General features: G+C 43.8%; 2 protein-coding genes across 2 annotated transcripts in view; both read left to right on the top strand.

The window, feature by feature from the left end:
• LOC311601317 (uncharacterized protein) overlaps positions 1–20,498 on the top strand; it is a 318,508-nt gene that overhangs the window by 205,422 nt on the left and 92,588 nt on the right. The gene's annotated exons all lie outside the window — the stretch shown is intronic.
• LOC311602102 (actin, cytoplasmic 2-like) lies at positions 4,083–5,155 on the top strand. Its single transcript, XM_084789780.1, is given in 2 exon segments — positions 4,083–4,512; positions 4,515–5,155. Coding segments are annotated over 2 exon segments (987 nt in total). The 5' UTR covers positions 4,083–4,088; the 3' UTR covers positions 5,078–5,155.

The following is a 20,498-nucleotide window of genomic DNA, read 5'->3' as shown; positions in this document are numbered from 1 at the left end:
CCATCTACAAGCCAGGGAGAAAGATCTCAAGAAAGAACCAACCCTGGCAACATCTGGACCTTCAACTTCCATCTTTAAAAACTGAAAAAGCAATATATTTTTCTGTTCAAATCACTGTACTTCAAGGCTTTCCTCTGATATCCCAAAGTCACATATCCTGTATTGTTCAGTGATGTCATATGTCAGGTACACTTCTAGGACCTACAAATAGAGATGACAATGAGCCAAGCATGAGCCACTACCTCATGGACATTAGGCCAGCCTCTCTCCAGGAAGTCAAATATGCAGGAGAGTGAATGAAGACTGGCTGTATGGAGAAAAGTGGAGCAGATTAAGGTAGCCATTGAGGCTCTACTGAGAGGATGCGCTTTTTGCTGAAACCTGAAGGACATGAACTATCTTGTTCTGGATACACAGACTTACAGAAGTAAGCACCACCAAAGCGCAGCTTCCTCTAGTATGTTTTAAGGTAGGGGTGGGAATCATGCAAGGCCTCCCAGGCCATCACAGGAGACTTTGACCATCAGTTTAAATGGCATGGAAAGAAACTGAAGGCTATGAATCAGGGAGCACCATAATCTTTTCTATCTTCAAGTAACCCGTCAGACTTATTTCCTAATGAAAATGAGATGTCACACGTAGAAGTTAGGGCACTTTTGGGAGGCTGCTGGAACAATCCAGGAGAAGCGTGACACTGACTTGTATCAAACAGTGGGAAGGAAATAAAATTCTAGATGGTGTTTGATGGAAGAAATGTGAATATTAGATGACAGCATGAAATTTAATGAATACTTACAAACTGGAGTCAAGGAGGGTGCTCAGAGTATTAGTCAAAGAAACATGAATGATGGAGGTGGTTTAACTGAGATGAAGAAGACAGGGTAGAGCTGGTTACATAGAAAGGTCTAGAGTCCTGAGTCAATATCAAGGCTGGAAATGGGAATGGGCAATTATCATTTAATTACTATTAAGCCACAGGACAGGCTCTTGGTAAGATTCTGTATATGGTACAAGAGAAGCACCTTCAGAACTAGGCCCTGAACAATCCTACATTTTAAGGCAGAATAGAGGACAAGGAGGAAATGCAAAAGGTGAAAAAGGAGGATGGGCTGGCAAGAAGTGAAACCACCAGGCTATGGGGGAAACCAACAAATGGCAGCATGAAGATTGGGGAAAGGGGGGGGCAACTATAATCCCAATCCCTCCCTTGAGAGATTTATACAGGTGGTTGAGTTTAAGAATACCCTGGGCTTGGTAGGAGTGCCAACCCAGGCAGATATTCAGCAGGGATGAGTATAGTCTAGTGATATGAGGGGAGAAAACTTGTAGTAGTCTCCTGGGAGACAGAAGGGTGGATGCTCTCTGGAACTTTGGCGTGATTGCAGGGCTGCATCAAGAACCCATCTGAGGATTAATGGCCCTTACTTTAATAAGACAGTATTTACTCAGGGTGTCTGTGTGGGTTTCTGCAGCCACATTCAATTGCACTGGTGCAGGCTCAGAGTTGTGGTGTTTCCAGATGAATATAAGGAAATGACACAGGACTGTCAAAAAAAAGTATGTGGATTCAAGGAAAATATTCACAGAACTAATTGTCAACTTCTGGCTGCACAAGGAAGGCTAGAAGGAAGGAAGGAGGGAAGGAAGGAAGGAGGGAAGGAAGGAGAGAAGGAAGGAAGGAAAGAAGGAAGGAAGGAAGGAAGGAAGGAAGGAAGGAAGGAAGGACCAAGCCATAATTTGGTAAGAGCCAGGATTTGGTGAACCAGACCCAGAATCTGTACCTGGCTGTTGGGGAGCTGAATGCAAAATAGGAAGAACAGAGAAGAAAGCAGCTGTGGTAGTGAGGAGAGAAGTATGCTGCCAAGTAGGACCACAAAGCATGTGTCAACACAAAATCACCAAGAATGTGTACATCCCATGCCTTGGATTCACTGCGAAGCTGAGAGATGCCACGCCCATGACTGTCCCCTTACCCCACAGCCTCACTGCTCCCTTAGGCTCCCTTGCCCTGTCCATCACCCCAACACTGAGCTCCTCCCTCAGCTGCACTTCTCATCCCTTCCTCACCCATGTCCTTGAGCCTTTTCTCCTTTTTAAAATAAATAAATAAATCGCAGCACTCCTGTACTCCACTTGATTTATAAGTTGAACTTTCTGAGAGGGGTGCCTACATAGAAGGGGTTAAAAGGTCCAGGTTGCTTAGCCCTCATTTGGTAACTAAAAATACCAAATACTACACAATCAAAAACCATTGGAAAACCAACACAGTTGAGTGAAAAAGTCCACCCTTGAAAACTTTGTTCCAGATACACAAGTCATTTCAGGCTATGTGATAAGGTTTATTTTAAACAAAATTGATTTGCATTTCTCTGATGACTAATGAGGCTGAGCATTTCTTTAAGTGTTTCTCAGCCATTTGACATTCCTCTGTTGAGAATTCTCTGTTTAGTTCTGAACCTCATTTCTCAATTGGTTTATTTGGTTTGGTGGTGTTTAATTTCTTGAGTTCTTTATATATTTTGGATATTAGACCTTTGTCAGATGAAGGATTGGTGAAGATCTTTTCCCAGTTTGTAAGCTGTCGTTTTGTTCTACTGACAGTGTCTCCTGCCTTACAGAAGCTTCTCAGCCTCATGAGGTCCCATTTATTAATTGTTGACCTTAAGGCCTGGGCTGTTGGTGATCTGTTCAGGAAGTTGTCTCCTGTGGCTAGTTCCATGAAACACTTTACTTACCAGGAAAGTGGGTAAGAGGAAAGGACATCCTATAGGGACTTTAGGTGAGAGAAGCATGGGAGAAAGGGGAAATAGAAGGATCCAGAGGGTCCTAGAAACCTACAAGAAGAACATTATGACAGGCAGATCTGGATCCTGGGGTCCTGTTCAAACTATAGCACCAGCCAAGGACAATACATGCAGTAAACTTCCAACCCTACCCAGACCTAGCCAATGGACAGGACATTCTCCACTGTTGAGTGGAGAGGGAGGTCTGACTTTCAAACAAACTCTGGTGCCCCAGTTTTGACCACATCCCCTGCATGGGGAGGCCTGGTGGCACTCAGAGGAAGGATAGAAGGCTACCAAGAAGAGACTTGATACCCTATGAGCATATACAGGGGGAGGAGGTCCCCCTCAGTCACAGACATAGAGGAGGGGAGTAGGGGGGAAGCAGAAGGGAGGGAGGAATGGGAGGATACAAGAGATGGGCTACCAATTTAGATGTAATACGAATAAAGTAATAAAATATTTTAAAAAATAAAAAATAAAAACAAACAAAATTGAGTCTATGTTTGGACTACAGTCTCATTCCTATGACATTTGATTATATACATGTAAATATTCCAAACACCAAAATCTGTATCACTTCTTGCCTCAGGCATATGAAAGAAAGTAGACTGTTTGGCATTCTCCACTGCTTCTGGCATCCACTGGGGACATTGAGTGTTAGGCCCCAAGAGTAAGGGGAGAAAAGTGTATTTGGACACAGGGAAGGTTCTTCGCTGTTGCTAAGATCCACGTGGCTCCTTCTGCAAATATCACAGCTACTGGATAGAAGCTCAAGACAGGGTATCGAACTGGATGTCTTTGGAGTAAAACATGTATTAGAAGAGTTAGTAACACTCTGGAGAGACAGCAAGGATGAGGGTGCTCAAGCCCCTCTGTGGATTTGGAGTCCCTTTTTATACATTTTATACATTTCAGAGGAAGGGAAGTAGCCCCATGCCGGGCAATTGATGAGCAGTCCATGCTACACACTATGATCAGGTTGTCTGTAATTCCAAGGTGGCAGGGATGAATGTGTGACCTTTAGGGTGTTGGGGAAAGGGGAGGAGAGAACATTTAGTTAATGTGTTTCCATCATACCATTGTTTGCAACACAAACTACTGATAGCTTGGAGTGTGCTGATCTTGGGCCTGTATGGAAAGTCAACTATCATGGCAGCTTTAAAAAAAATAAAGTATCACTTCAGAAAGATCTTTGAAGGAGAGTCTTGCATTAAAAGATCCATGATGGGTAGAGTCCTCATCCCCAGTGAGTGATCTTGCAGCTCTTCTGTCACTGGTCCATACCTGCCACACCAGAGCGTGATGGTGTGTTTGGATCAGAAGGACTTCTACGTGGGCGATGAGGCCCAGAGCAAGAGAGGCATCATGACCCTGAACCCCACTGAACACGACATCGTCACCAACCAGGACAATATGGAGAAAATCTGGCACCACACCTTCTATAACAAGCTGTGTGTGTCCCCCGATGAGCACCCTATGCTACTTTCTGAGGCCCCCCTGAACCCCAAGGCTAACCGTGAAAAGATGACTCAGATCATGTTTGAGACCTTTAACACCCCAGCCATGTACGCAGCCATCCAGGCTGTGCTGTCCCTGTATGCATCTGGTCGTACCACTGGCATTGTAATGGACTCTGGAGACGGGGTCCCCCACACTGTGCCCATCTATGAGGGCCACATTCTTCCTCATGCCATCCTGCATCTGGACCTGACTGGCCGGGACCTGACCTCGTGAAGATCCTGACCAAGTGTGGCTACAGCTTCACAAGGAGAGCTGAAAGGGAAATTGTGCATGACATCAAAGAGAAGCTGTGGTATGTTGCCCTGGACTTCGAACAAGAGATGGCCACTGCTGCATCCTCTTCCTCCCTGGAGAAGAGCTATGAGCTTCCTGATGGCCAGGTCATCACAACTGGCAATGAGCAGTTCCGCTGCCCTGAGGCTCTTTTCCAGCCTTTCTTTCTGAGTATGGAATCCTGTCGTATCCATGAAACTACATCCAATTCCATCATGAAGTGTGACCTTGATATCTGCAAAGACCTCTGTGCCAACCCAGTGCTGTCGGGTGGCACCACCATGTACCCAAGCATTGCTGACCAGATGCAGAAGGAGATCACTGCTCTGGCTCCTCGCACCATGAAGATCAAGGTCATTGCTCCTCATGAGCACAAGTACTCAGTATGGATCGGTGGCTCCATCTTAGCCTCACTGTCCACCTTCCAGCAGATGTGGATCAGCAAGCAGGAGTACAATGAGTCCAGGTCCTCCATCGTCCACCACAAATGCTTATAGATGGACTGTTACTAAGCTGCGTTTTAACACCCATTCTTTTGACAAAACCTAACGTGCCCAGGGAGGAAAAAACAAAAAACCGTGAGACAACATTGGAATGGCTTTTTTTGTTTTTGTTTTATTTTTAATTTTTTCTAAAGTTTTTTTTTTTTTTATTTTGGCACTTTTGACTCAGGATTTAAAAACTGGAATGGTGAAGGCAACAGCAGTCTGCTGGAGCAAGCTTTCCCCAAAGTTCTACAATGTGGCTGAGGACCTTGATTGTACATTTTTTGTTTTGTTTTTTGTTTCGTTTTAGTCATTCCAAGTATCCATGAGATATGGCTACAGGAAGTCCCTCACCCTCCCAAAAGCTACCTTTAGTCCCTAGAGAAGGATGGCCAAGTCCACTCCCTGAGTTCACACTGGCAAGGTGACAGCATTGCTTCTGTATAAATTATGTACTGCAAAAAAATTTTTAAACCTTCTGCCTTAATACTACTTTACTTTTGTTTCTTAATTTTTGAATGGTCAACCAGCCATCCGTGCTCCCCCTTTGGTTTTTGGTCCCCTCAACTTGATGTATGAAGGCTTTGATCTCCCTGGGGGTGGGCTGAGGTGTTGAGGTAGCCAGGCATTGCCTGTACACTGACTTGAGACAATTTAATAAAAGTGCACACCTTACCAAAAAAAATTTAAAAAAAGATCCATGAGGAAAGTGGGAGGCCCACAGTTCTTGACAATTCTAAATGAGCAGAAACACTGCTGCTTCAGACTAAATAGGGCACAGAGATTATTATATGAAAAAAGGCTGTCTGAGCACCAAACATCCACATGCAGAAGGCATCCAAAGGCTGATGAAATAATATCCTGGAACTATGCAATGCCTTATATGGGTGACAGAAGGGTGACTAGGGTGGGAGTGTGGACCCTGAGTGTGTAGCTGCTGCTGGTCAACAGAAAGGGTGAAGCAACCAGCCTTGTTCTTTCTAGGTCTTGGAAACGAACAGGATTTGGTTTCCTTGCAATAAAATTTGCTTGCAAAAACAGTGGCTTGATTTCATTGTACTCTCCCTTTGTGAATAGGAGTGCATATCACCAGTATTCCAGATCATCTTCAAAGTTTGGGAGCCACGGAAAATCTCTTGACTTTCAGAGCTGTGCTAGCTAGAAAGGCATCGTACCCTAAAAGGGACTATACCCAAAACCGAACCCACACTTAATTTATTTTTTAAAATATATTTTATTAATTTATTCATATTACATCTCAATGGTTATCCCATCCCTTGTATCCTCCCATTCCTCCCTCCCTTCCATTTTTCCCTTACTCCCCTCCCCTATGACTGTGAATGAGGGGGACCTCCTTCCCCTGTATATGCTCACAGAGTATCAAGTCTCTTCTTGGTAGCCTGCTATCCTTCCTCTGAGTGCCACCAGGCCTCCCTATCCAGGGGATGTGGTCAAATATGGGGCACTAGAGTTCATGTGAAAGTCAGACCCCACTCTCCACTCAACTTTGAAGAATGTCCTGTCCATTGGCTAGATCTGGGTAGGGGTTCCAAGTTTACTGCATGTATTGTCCTTGGCTGGTGCCATAGTTTGAGCAATACTCCTGGGCCCAGATTCGCCCATCATAATCAATTGATTTTCTTGTAGGTTTCTAGGACCCTTTGGATCCTTCTATTTCCACATTCTCCCATGCTTCTCTCACCTAGAGACACAACAGGATGTCCTCCCCTCTCTCCCACTTTCCTGGTAAGTGAAGACTTTCATGGGACATGCCCCATGACTCTTTCTGCTTTTGGGTTAACTCACTCATTGTGATCATTTCTAGTTCCATCCATTTGTCCACAAATTTCTGGAATTCCTTGTTTTTGATAGCTGAGTTTAAATGATGAAATTTGAGATTTTGGAACTGATAAATTTTAGATAATAGTGATTCTTTTTAGATGTTGCTATAATAAATGGATGAAATATTTGGGAGCTATAGATGGGATGAACACATTTATACATGAGAGAAACCTTTTAAGAACATGCTATAGATAGAGCCCAGTTACAGTCTCTCCAGAGTATCCACCTTCTTGTCTCCATAACCAATGAATATGTTACAAGTCCAGTGAAAAATAAAGCTGCAAATGTAATTACAGGCAATGATTATCAAATCATAAAATATGGACATGATATGCTCTCTGGGTTGGTCCACTACGGTCCTTAGCATACTGCAAAGGAAAAGGATGAGAAAAAGAGAAATGAGCCAGGAAAACGCCATGTGACAGGTCTGTACCTCCCGTTGCTAGATCTGAAGATGGTGGAAGGATCAAGGAGATCACAAACCAAGACATGCAGAAGGTTTCAAAAGCAAAGTTTGGAATGGACAACCACCTTGCTGACACCATGGTTACATCCCAAAGAGACCTATGTTGGGTACCTACTATGCAGAATTGCAATATAATTAACTTGTGCTGTTTCAAGGCACTAGGTTTATGGTTAGTTGTTACAGCAGGAATACAGAAATACACATGAGAATAGAAACATTCTACTAGCGATTCTAAGCAGTGCTTTATTCTTTTTCTTAATTGATTTTTTTTTACCTTACATCCAGATCGCAGCCCCCTCCCTCCTCTCCTCTAGGTCCTGCCCTCCTACCCTCTTCTGCCTTTGCTGCTGCCCTTTTCCTCACCCACTTCCTACCAACCCACCCTGGCACATCAAGTTGCTTCAGGACGAAGCCCATCCCCTTCCACTGAGGCCAGCTAGTGGAAAGTGAGCCACAAGCAGGCAACAAAGTCCATGTCAGAGACAGCCCCTGCTCTGCATTCAAGGGGACGCACATGAAGACCAAGCTGCCCATCAGTTACATATGAGTCAAGAGCCTAGGTCCAGCCCATGCCTGCTCTCGGTTGGTGATTCAGTCTCTGTAAACCCCCATGGGCCTAGGTTAGTTGACACTCTTGGTCTTCCTACAAAGTTCATGTCTCCTCTAGGTCCGGCTATCCATCCCTCTACTCTTCTACTGACTCCCTGAGCTCCACCTAATGTATGCCTGTGGGTTTCAATATCTGTTTCCGTCCGCTGCTAGGTGGAGTTTCTCAGAGGACAGTTATGCTAGGCTCCTGTCTGCAAGCATAGCAGAGAATCATTCATGGTGTCAGAGGCTGCTTCTCTCCCAGGGGTGGATCTCACATTGGACCAGTCATTGGTTGGACATTCCCTCAATCTCTGCTCCATTTTTATTCCTGCACATCTTGTAGGCACAATAAATTTTGGGTCAAAGGTTTTCTGGGTCGGTTTGTGTCCCCTTCCCTCCACCAGAAGCCCTGACTGGCTAGGAGGTGGCCTCTTCAGTCTCGATGTCCCCTGATGCCAGGAGTCTCAGCTAGAGTCACCCTCATACACCCCCAGGAGCCTACCCTGTCGTGACTCTTCAGCTCATCTCAGAGATGGCCTCTGCCCACAGTTTCTTTTCTCTCTGAAAGCCCTATGTCCTCCTGGCCCTGCTCTCCCCACATCTCATTCCTGCCCTAGCTTCCCTCAGCACCCTCTCTTCTATCCTGTACCCTCTCTTCAACCCCTTCTGCTCTCCATTCTACTTTCTCTTCTGAATGAGATTCAACCATCCTCCTTTGGGCCCTCTTTCTAATTTAGCATCTTTGGGTCTGTAGATTGTAGTATGTTTATCCTTTACTATATGGCTAATATCCACTTATAAGTGATACCATGTGTGTCTTTCTGAGTCTGGGTTGCCTCACGCAGGATGATCTTTTCTACTTCCATCCATCTGACAATTTCATAATCACCTTGTGTTTAGTTGCCTAGTAATATCCCGCTGTGTAAATAAACCACAAATTCTTTATCCATTCTTCAGTTGAGGGACATGAAGAATGTGTCCAGATTCTGGCTATTATGAGTAAAACTGCTATGAACACAGTTGAGCAAATGTCTTTTTGTATGGTGGGATATGTTTTGGGTATATGCCCAGGAGTGGTAAAGCTGGGTCTTGAGGTAGAGATATTTCCAATTTTCTGTGAAAGTGCCATATTGATTTGCAAAGTGGTTGTACAAATTTGCGTTCCCACCAGAAATAGAGGAGTGTTCCCCTTTCTCCACATCCTCACCAGCATGTGAGGTCACTTGAAATTTTGATGTTAGACATTCTGGTAGGTGTAAGATGAAATCTCAGAGTCATTTTGATTTGCGTTTCTTTGATAACTAAGGACATTGAGTACTTCTCTAGGTGTTTCTTGGATGTTCGATGTACCTTTGTTGAGAATTCTGTCTTGCTCTATACCCCATTTTTAAAATTGTGGTATGTGTTTTGTTGGTATTTAATTTATTAAGTTCTTTATATATTTTGAATATTAGCCCCTTGCTGCATGTAGGATTGGCAAAGATCTTTTCCCAGTCTATAGGCTGCCAGGTTGTTCTGTTGACAGTGCCCTGTGCATTACAGGAGCTTTTCAATTTCACAAGGTCCCCTTTATTAATTGTTGATCTTAGAGCCTGAGCTGTTGGTGTTCTGTTCAGGAAGTTGTCTCCTGTGCCAATTAGCTCAAGGCTGTTCCTCACTTTCTCTTCTAATATATTTCGTGTTTCTGGTTTTATGTTGAGTTCTTTGATCCACTTTGACGTGAGTTTTTTGTAGAGCGATAAATGTGGTTCTATTTGCATTTTTCTATATATAGACCTCCAGTTAGACCAGCATCAATTGTCAAAGATGCTTTCTTTTTTCCATTGTATGGCCTTGGCTTTTTTGTCAAAATCAAAAGCGCATAGATGTGTGGGTTTACTTCTGGGTCTTTGATTTGATTCCATGGATCAACCAGTCTGTTTCTATGCCAGTATCATGCTGTTTTTATTACTGTTGCTCTATTGTACAGCTTTAGATCAGGCATGGAGATACCACCAGAAGTTCTTTTATTGTATAGGATTGTTTTAGCTATTCTGAGCTTTTTGTTTATCCAGTTGAAGTTGAGAACTGTACTTTCATGGTCTGTAAAGAATTGTTGGTAGTTTTATGGGAATTGAAAATAGACCTCTTGAAACTGAAAAGCTTCTGTAAGGCAAAGGACACTGTTAATAGAACAAAACAGCCGTCCAAAGATTTGGAAAAGATCTTCAAGAATCCTACATCAGATAAAGGGCTAATATCCAAACTATAGAACTAACTCAAGAAATTAAACATCAACAAAATAACCCAATTTTTAAAATGGGGTGCTGCTTAAGCAGGGAATTCTCAACAGAGATTTCAAGTAGCCTAGAAACACTTTTTAAAATGTTCAATGTCCTTAGTCATCAGGGATATACAAATCAAAACGACTCTGAGAGTCTGTCTTACATTAGTCAGAATGGCTAAGAAAAAAGACCTCAAGTAATACTAAGCTACCTGGTCTTCAACTCCCTCAGAGACTTGAGAAGAAATAAACTTGATTATCTGAATATACCAGGAGTGCAGGTTAGTAACTCTCCAAATGAAAATATAACAGAGACAATTTTCTACCTGAATAGTCTCCCAAAACTCTCTATAACGTTGAGCATCTTCTTCGGCCTTCTGGCCCAATATCTCTGACACACACTTAGTTTTACAATAAAGCTTAGTTGTTTAGGGGTTAAGATGTATTTAGGTCTAGATAGGTGTTCTAAGTTGATAATGACAGTATGTGATGGAGACTGATTTACATTCAGAAATGTAGATGCAACAAGATAGGAAAGATGTCTTCTTCAAGGCTGTCAAACACAAATAGCCAAAACACTAAGAATGTAACATTTATATAATTCCTGATTGTGTCATGGTTCTTCTTGCTATAGATAATCTATTGCATATATATATATATATATATATATATATATATATATATATGTTAAAATAATTTTTTAAGATCCTAACGTATAGCTTATATTTTAGCCCTTTGAGGTCACATAGTGTCTTTTCTTGGGCTGTTTAACTTTGCTTTCTATCTTTGTCTTAGTGTCAGATGGTCTCCTGACCCAGGACAGGTACGTTGGAGAAAAATTTAAAATAAGCATGCTTGGGTTGGGAGACAGGGTGTCTAATCCAACTCCAGAGCCAGCTCTTTAATAGAGTAGTACAGCATGAAGCAATAGAATTTCCACCAAAATTAATGAAAAGAGATGGGGAAGAATATGCCATTCTCACCAAAGGAAAAGCCTACCAACAGGGCATTCCAATTCAGAACATCTTTGACCAATATCCAAGGGCACCAAGAGTTATTTTAAAAAATATAAAAAAAATCCAAAACAAACTTGTTATTAAAGGTAAAAGCACAGAACGATGCAGATACCTCAATTGTGGGAGAATTCAGTGCCCCATTCTATCCAATGGACAGATCACTGAGGCAGAAACATAATAGAGAAACAATGAATCCAATGGACCCAATGGTTATCTACAGAACTTTTCACCCAACACAAAAGAGTACTCTCTCTTCTTTGCACCGCATGGAACCTTCTTGAAAATTGGCAGTATATAGTCGTTCACAAAGCAAACCGTATACAAAAAATTGAAATTACTCATTCTGCTTTCCCAGATCACCATGGATTAAGATGGATCTGAACAACAGAAATAACAAAACCCCTACACAATCATGAAAAATGAGCAACTCCCTACTCAGTGACAACTGGGCCAGGGAAGAAATAAAAAAAAAAGAAATTAAAGACTGTCTAAAATTCAATGAAAATGAAGGCGCAACATACCCAAGCTTATGGGACACAATGAAAGCAGTACTAAGAGGAAAGTTCATACTACTAAGTGCCTTCATACAGAAATTGGGGAGATTCCATACTAGCCACTTAACAGCTCCTCTGGAAGCTTCCACAACAAAAGAGGCTGACACACCCAAGAGGAATAGATGGCTGCAAATAATCAAACTCAAGCTGAAGTCCACAAACTAGAAACGGAGAACATGACTAAGAGTGAACAGAAACAAGAAGCAGTTCTTTAAGAGGAAGAATGAAGGGAATCAAGGGGCAGTCCTTTCAGAAGGTCAACAAGATAGACAAAAGACACACGCTTAGCCAAACTAACTAAAAGGCAGAGAGAAAATATCCAAATCAACAAAATCAAAAAGGAAAAACCAAACAGAACAACATCTCCATAACCCCTAAGGAAAAGAAGCAGTCATTGAATGTCTCCCAAACAGGGGGGGGGGGGAAGCCTCAGGGCCAGATGATTTTAGCTCAGATTTCTACCAGACTTTCAAAGAAGAGCTAATACCAATACCCTTCAAAATATTGCACAAAATAGAAACAGAAGGAACATTGCCAAACTCACTCTATGGGGCCACAGTCATTCTGGTACCTAAAACAGACAAAGACCCATCAAAGAAAAAAAATTCAGGCCAATTTCCCTTAAGAACACTGATGAAAAAAATACTCACAAACTGAATCCAAGAACTCATCAAAGATATCACTGGCCACGAACAAGTAGTTTCCATCCCAGGAATACAGAAGTGGTTCAACATATAAAAGCCCATCAACCTAATCTGTCATATAAACCATGGAAGGAAAAACGAAACATGATCACCTCATTAGATGCTAAAAATCATGTGGCAAAATGCAACACCACTTCATGATAAAGGCCTTGGAGAGATCAGGGATAAATGTTCTGATAAGATGGAACACTGACTACTTACTAATTACTCCCAAGCACAAGATTTTAATTTCCCTTTGGTGGTATACTGAATATAGACCTGAGGGTGCCTCTCATCATGCTAGAAACAAGTCTGCCCAATCTGTATACCAATTCTTCTGAGTGAGAAAAGAATGTCCACACTTTTACTGGGTCTCAAAGGCATAAGCCTACCCCAGATGTCTTATAGACACAACTTTAACTTTTGTCCCTAGTCTGTATTCTTCTCAGCAGGTTTTTACCTGGCTAACAGACTCCATCCAGAGCTGCTGAGAGCTGGACCTGCGGGAAGTTGATATAAACCAATCTCAAAGATGGGACTACTCTCTGTCTCTTCAGCTGGATCAGTTAAACAGATGTTTTTGGTAAGTGCCCCATTACCTAGCCTTTGAGTACCTTTCAGCCTTTCTAGGCCCCAATAACAGTGCCCCTAATGTCACTAGGAAAAAAAAGTGACAGAAGAGAAGGACATTGCCCATTGTCCCACTTTATAGGCTGAAATGCTGAGTCAAGGGCAACTCTCTGGCAGGAGGGACAAATGGCCACAAGGAAAAAAGCTCTTAGTTCTGTTTAAACCAGTCATCCTTGCCACTGCATTTGGACTCGGCTGTTGGGTGGTCTGGTCATAGAGTCTCTCAAAACTTGAGTAGAGCATTCATTGTTAATAACTCCAAATATGCCTACTTAAGATAACCAGAGCTGAATACTAAATATTCCTTCCAAAAAGGAGATAGGTAAGAGGATTGGCCCTTCCTGGGAATATCCAGTCCAAATGCAGCCCACCTAGGAAAGCCCTTACAGCCCCACCCACAAGAGTTGCTGCTGCCCACACAAACAGGCTCCCTCTTCTCCACTGCATTCAGTAGTTTTACCAGCACTTTACACTTCACCCAGCCCTCATCTTGTCCATCAACTGGCCAGACAGGAGTCAGACCTGGCACTGCTCAAGGCTCCTACCTTGGCTTACAAGCTCTGCCCACTATGCCTACATCATCAGCCTCAGCTGCACCTAAGCACCAAGCCCCGCCTTCCACTACTACCTAAGTCATCACAGCCCCACTCACAACACCTCCAGCACAAGCTACCCCAGCAGAGACAGCTTCTGTTCTCCCACCTGCACCTACAGCTCTTTAACTCAGCACTCACAGCTTCTCCCTGAGAATGTACAATGCTTCACCGCCCCCTACAGACAGGGTTCTCATCCCTTGGGTCTCGACCCCCACAACAGCTATGTATGTTGAGGTTCCATTTGTAACAGTGGCAAAATTCCAGTAATGAAATAGCAACAAAACACATGAGGGGCTGTGTTAAAGAGTCACAGCATTAGGAAGATTGAAACCCACTGCCCTTCCCTGACCTTTGCAACTACAGCCCCCACCCACTACTCTATCTCAGCAGGTCACAGTGCCCCACTGCTACAGGTGTTCTCTGCCAAATGAAGGTCAAGTGAGGATTCAGCCTTCTGCCACCTCCTCAGAAAGTAACCACTCACATCATAGCCTTGGCCTGGTGCTCTGCATTCCCTGCTCACTTATCTCACCACTCACACAGCCCAGCCCACAATAACTGCCACAGCAGAAACAGCCCTTGGACACTCTTCTCCTTCGGCAGGTCCAGACAACACTCAGTAGGTATCAAAAGTTATACTGCCACAATCCAGCACTGAGCTAAAGGCCAGAGGACCTCAATCAAGCCCTGTATCAGCAAGAGAGCTCAGTCCACCACTCCTCAGTCAGCTCTCACAACCTCACACTAGTATACACCTACACAGCCTCATCCTGCTCTTAGGGTGACCCTGCCCCCTCTCAGGTCAACATCCAGAGCCCAGCCCTATTTTGAAAGAGATCACCTAGCCTCCCACCCTGGCTGCCCCTTACCTCCACACTGCAGGATCCATAGCCACGCCCCCAACACCTCACCACTTCTGCTTCCATAGATATTTAGTGGGCCCAGCACATCCAGGTTGGCCCTAACACCTCTGCCTCAGTCTGTCTACCTCCCTGGCTCAGCTCTAAGCACTCCAGAACACCGCCCCTCCACCTCCTCTGGAGCACCCGTTCCTAAGGGATTCTACAGTGCACAAAGTTTCCTTCTCTAACACTTACTGGGTCCAGATCCACCCACCCTTCCACCCTAGCATACAAGCCCCACCCACCACTATTGACCTCAGCAGTCACAGCCCCACCCACAAGACCAGCACCAGTCGACTTGCTACAGGGCACCCTATCCTTACTTCCACATTTTCTCAAGAATCCTTCTCCATTCAGCCCTGGCCCATCCCCTGACACACCTTTTTTATTTCTTTCTGGGCCTGCTGTTATGGATCCTTGCCCCTGCCCTCTTTAGAGGTCCTCAGGATGTGCCTGATCCAATGGTGTCCATAATGGTTAGAGCAGCCTGCTCCAGTGATCTCACAGACTGTATGTCTGCAGAAGACCAAACCTCAAAATTCAACACTCAGGAGGCAGAGGCAGGCCGAGAACTGAGTTCAAGGCCAGCCTGGTATACAAAGTGAGTCCAGGATAGCCAAGTATACACAGAGAGACCCTGTCTCTGGGAGAAAAAGAGAAAAAGAAAAAAGAAAAGAAAAGAAAGAAGAAAGAAAAAGAAAAGAGTAGATGTGTGAGGGGCTGGACAAAGACAACTGGGTGGATGTCTGTAAACTTCCCTCAACAGTTTTACAGGAGCAGCTGGGGCAGGTCTGACCAATGGTACTCTGTGGTTCTGTGCATCCCCTCACCTGGGGTGGGGTTCTTTCACCTTGAACCTGGATACATGGTCAGGACACTGTGAGCTGGAGGCCTGTGCTACCTGATGACCACAAGGCTGAGCCCAGAATGGGACCCTAAGACTGAAAGCCTAGGAAACCCCTCGAAGGGAAGGAAACTCTGGAGCAGAGTTTGTGCCCTTTGCCCTCCTGTGGCAGTGGTCTTCCTCCTGGAGGGTCTCAAGCATTCTCTGTGTACTTTTAACAACTTACTTGGGATTTAAAGGTTATGAGATAGCTTCTTGCGTTTTTGTTTTTGTTTTTGTTTTTGTTTTTGCAAATACCTATCCATCTCAATCTTTATATACAAACCCTTATATATCCAAATATGTTTATTTTAGCTGCATCACATTTCTATCTATTAATACCATGAGATTGAATAGTACTATAGAGAAAGCTGATCCCACTTTAATATAAAATTTCCTGAGAAGGCCTGCTTGGAACAACTAACTACTCTTTTTTCTTTTCTTTTCTTTTCTTTTAAAGATTTATTAAGTACACAATGTTCTGCCTGCATGTAAGCCATCAGGCCAGAAGAGGGCACCAGATCTCGTTATAGATGGTTGTGAGCCACCATGTGGTTACTGGGAATGGAACTCAGGACCTTTGGTAGAACAGCCAGTGCTCTTAACCTCTGAGCCATCTCTCCAACCCAACTAACTACTCTTTAGAAAATTGAGACACAACCGAGGCTACCTTCCTTTAGCAGCTCGTTACCCCTTACAACTTTAAGTATTTTGTTCTTGTTGTTGATGAAATTTGTCAGTGGCAAACTGTTAGTTTTTGGAAGTACTACGTTACTGTTATGTATCGTGTAAAACTGTATCAAAATTAAACTAAACATAACATCAAAGTCACAACATAAACATCTCTGGGTCCATGAAGTTGACCTCATAGGTAGTTGATAGGGTGGGTGGAGAAGAGAGGAAGGATGGATACATTGTAACTCTCCCACAGACAGGGTTCTCAACCCATGGGTCGCACCCCCCAAACCAGCTATGTATGTTGTGGTTCCATTTGTAACAGTGGCAAAATTCCAGTTGTGAAATAGCAACGAAACACATGACGGGCTGTGTTAAAGAGTGACAGCATTAGGAAGGTTGAAACCCGCTGCCCTTCCCTGACCTTTGCAACCACAGCCCCCACCCACTACTCTATCTCAGCAGGTCACAGTGCCCCACTGCTACAGGTGTTCTCTGCCAAATGAAGGTCAAGTGAGGATTCAGCCTTCTGCCCCCTCCTCAGAAAATGACCACTCACATCATAGCCTTGGCCTGGTGCTCTGCATTCCCTGCTCACTTATCTCACCACTCACACAGCCCAACCCACAACAACTGTCACAGCAGAAACAGCCCTGGGCCCCCTTCTCCTTCAGCGGTTCTGGGCAACATAAAGTAGGGACCAAAAGTTACACTGAAAAAATCCAGCACTGATAGACTCCTTCTCCATTCAGCCCTGGCCCATCCCCTGACACTCCTTTTTGACTTCTTTCTGGACCAGCTGTTATGGACCCTTTCCTGCCCTCTTTTGAGGTCCTCAGGATGAACCTGATCCAATAGTGTCCTTAATAGTTAGTGCATCATGCTGCACAGATCTCACAGACTGCATGTCTGAAGAAGACCAAGCCTGTAATCCCACCACTTGGGAGGCAGAGAGAGGTGGAGAACTGTGAGTTCCAGGCCAGCCTGGCCTACAAAGCAAGTCAAGGACAGCCCAGGGTACACAGAGAAACCCTGTCTCAGAAAAAAAAAAAGAAAAGAAAGAAAAAGAAAAAAGAGAAAGAAAAGAAAAGCTGTGTCATGGGCTGGACAAAGGCACCTGAGTGGATGGTTGTAAACTTCCCTCAACAGTTTTACATGAGCAGCTGGCTCAGGCGTGACCAATGGTAATCTGTGGTGCTGTACATCCCCTCACCTGGGATGGGGGTCTTTAGGCCTGGACCTGGATGCATGGCCAGGACACTGTGAGATGGAGGCCTGTGCTGCCTGGTGACCACAAGGCTGAGCCCACCCAACGACCCTAAGACTGAAAGTCCTGGAATCCACTGGAAGGGAAGGACACTCTGGAGCAGAGTTTGTGCCCTTTGCCCTCCTATGCCTGTGGTCTCCCTCCTGGAGAGTCTCAAGCAGTGCTGGGTCTGCCCCACCTCCTGCCACCCACTCTTCCTCCTTCCTCCTGAGTGTGGAGGCAGGCAGGTGGCAAGCTCTGTGCTGCTCCTCCTGGGCCCTCTCCTTCTTGCCATTAGGCTGTGAGCTCAGTGAGGAGGCACAGGTCACATGGCCTGTGTGCCCTGAGACTCCACTGACATTGATGCTCTGCTCCTTCTCAACAACATGCACGGAAGTGGGGTTTTGCTTAAGGACAGGCCATGCAAACCTGGGGTTTGGTGTTCTGGTGCCTGGATAGGATGGAGGCTTCTAGAGAAAGGCCCCCACAAGGTAGTGCCAACAGAAGTGGCCATGCCTGAGAGAATACAGAGGAGGGAGTGTTCCCTTGCCCTATTCAGTTGTCACAACTGTGTGAGTTGACATCAGCATAGAGACAGTCAGTCCTCTGATTGTCCTGCCTGCTGACTCACTCTGAGGTCACTGCCTCCAGTACCAACCCTAACTTCAGCTGAGAAGCACTTACAGAAGACACCATGCTGCCCCTTTTGGTCAACACATTCTGGACTGTTAGGTCCAAAGACATCTAGTTCCCCTTCACCAAAAGGAACTGCTTCCCTTCTGACAGGCAAAATGGGCAGATAGCTATGTCTGATGCCTATGAGCACAACAAAACTCATGCTGGCTTTCTGGCTACTTCAATATAACAAATGTCTGCTTAAAAATAAGTAAGTTAAAAAAAACACACACAGGAAGGATTACTAAGCACGGTTGCTGGGATCTCACTGAATGACTTACTTTGTGATCATCATATTTTACCTGGGTAAAGCAATCTTTATTTTGTTTTATAGATAGGATTTCTTTCTTCTCTCTCCCAGGAAGTTGTCTCCTGTGCCAATATGTTCCAGGCTCTTCCCCACTTTTTCATCTAAGTGATTTAGTGTCTCTGGTTTTATGTTGAGGTCTTTAATCCACTTTGATTTGAGTTTTGCGCAAGGTGACAAATATGGGTCCAGGTGCATTTTTTTACACATAGACATCCAGTTAGACCAGCACCATTTGTTGAAGATGCTATCCTTTTTCCATTAAATGGATTTGGCTTCTTTGTCGAAAATCAAGTGTGACCATATGTGTGTGGATTCATATCTGGGTCTTCGATTTGATTCCACTGATCAAGCAGCCAGTTGCTGTGCCAGTACCATGCTGTTTTAATTACTATTGCTTTACAGTACAGTTTGAGATCAGGTATGGAGATTCCTCCAGAGCACCTTTTATTGGACAAGATTGTTTTAGCTATTCTGGGTTTTTTGTTTTTCCATATGAAGTTCAGAATTGACCTTTCAATGTCTTTAAAAAATTGTGTAGGTATTTTGATAGGGACTGCATTGAATTTGTAGATTGCTTTTGGTAGGATGGCCAGTTTTACTATGTTAATTCTCCCGATCCATGAGCAAGGAAGATCATTCCATCTTCTCAGGTCATCTTCAATCTCTTTCTTCAGAGTTTTGAAATTTTTTTCAAACAAGTCCTTCACTTGCTTAGTTAGAGTAACTCCTAAATATTTTATATTGCTTTTGGCTAATGTGAAGGGTGTGGCTTTCCTAATTTCTTCCTCTGCAAGCTTGTCATTTGTGTATAGGAAGGCTACAGACTTTTTTGAGTTAATTTTGTATCCAGACAATTTGCTGAAGGTGTTTATCAACTGTAGGAGTTCTCTGGTGGAATTTTGAGGGTCACTTATGTACACTATCAAATCATCTGCAAATAGGGATAATTTGACTTCCTCCTTTCCCATTTGGATACACTTGATCTCCTTCTGTCGTCCTATTGTTCTGGCTAGAACTTCGAGTACTATATTGAAGAGATATGGAGAGAGTGGGCATCAATAGAAGAATGGATAAAGAAACTGTGGTACATATACACTATGGAATACTATGTAGCTATTAAAAATAAGGAATTTCCGAAATTTGTGGATAAATGGATTGAGCTAGAAATGATCATAGCAAGTGAGTTATCCCAGAAGCAGAAAGTATCAAATGGTATATACTCACTTATATCTGCATATTAGCCCAAGGGGCATGTCCCAGGAAAGCCTTCACTTACCAGGAAACTGGGAGAGAGGAGAGGACATCCTATTGGGAATCTAGATGAGAGAAGCATGGGAGAATGGCAAAGTAAAAGGATCCAGAGGGTCCTAGAACCCAACAAGTAGAACATTATGATAGGCAGATTTGGGCCCAGGGGTCCCACTCAAACTAAGGAACCAGCCAAGGACAATACGGGCCATAAACTTTAAACCCCTACCCAGATCTAGCCAATGGACAGGACATTCTCCACAGTAGAATGGAGAGTGGGATATGACTCTCTCACATACTCTGGTGCCTCATATTTGACCATGTCCCCTGGAGGGGAAGACCTGGTGGCACTCAGAGGAAGGACAGCAGGTTACCAAGAAGAGACTTGATACCCTATGAGCATATACAGGGGGAGGTAATCCCTCTCAGGAACAGCCATAGGGTAGGGGAATAAGGGGAAAATGGGAGGGAGGGAAGAAAGGGAGGATACAAGCGATGGGATAACCATTGAGATGCAACAAGAATAAATTAATAAAAAAAATCCCTAAAGAAAACTGAAACAACCTGATGTTAGCATTTCTGAGTTCCTGTAGATGTTGGGTTTTTATACTTTTCTCTTTAATGCCATCTAGGATACGGATAACTATATTATTCTACAACTGAATGGCTTACCTGACAAATACTGAATAAGCTTTTCAGGGTATCTGCCTGCATCTGCAGACACACACAAACGGGTTAAAATGTAAAATAAAACTCTCAGTCTAAACTATCTTGTTTGTAAGGACCTAACAAACTCCCTTTTGAAAAAGAGACTCCATTTTGCAAAGGAAACTCCATATTGTCTTCAACCTAG

The sequence above is a fragment of the Acomys minous genome, assembly GCF_964271855.1.
Source record: "Acomys minous genome assembly, chromosome: 7".
Taxonomy (NCBI): domain Eukaryota; kingdom Metazoa; phylum Chordata; class Mammalia; order Rodentia; family Muridae; genus Acomys; species Acomys minous.
The sequence above is the reverse complement of the archived record's forward strand: the minus strand, read 5'-3'. Positions and strand labels throughout refer to the sequence as shown.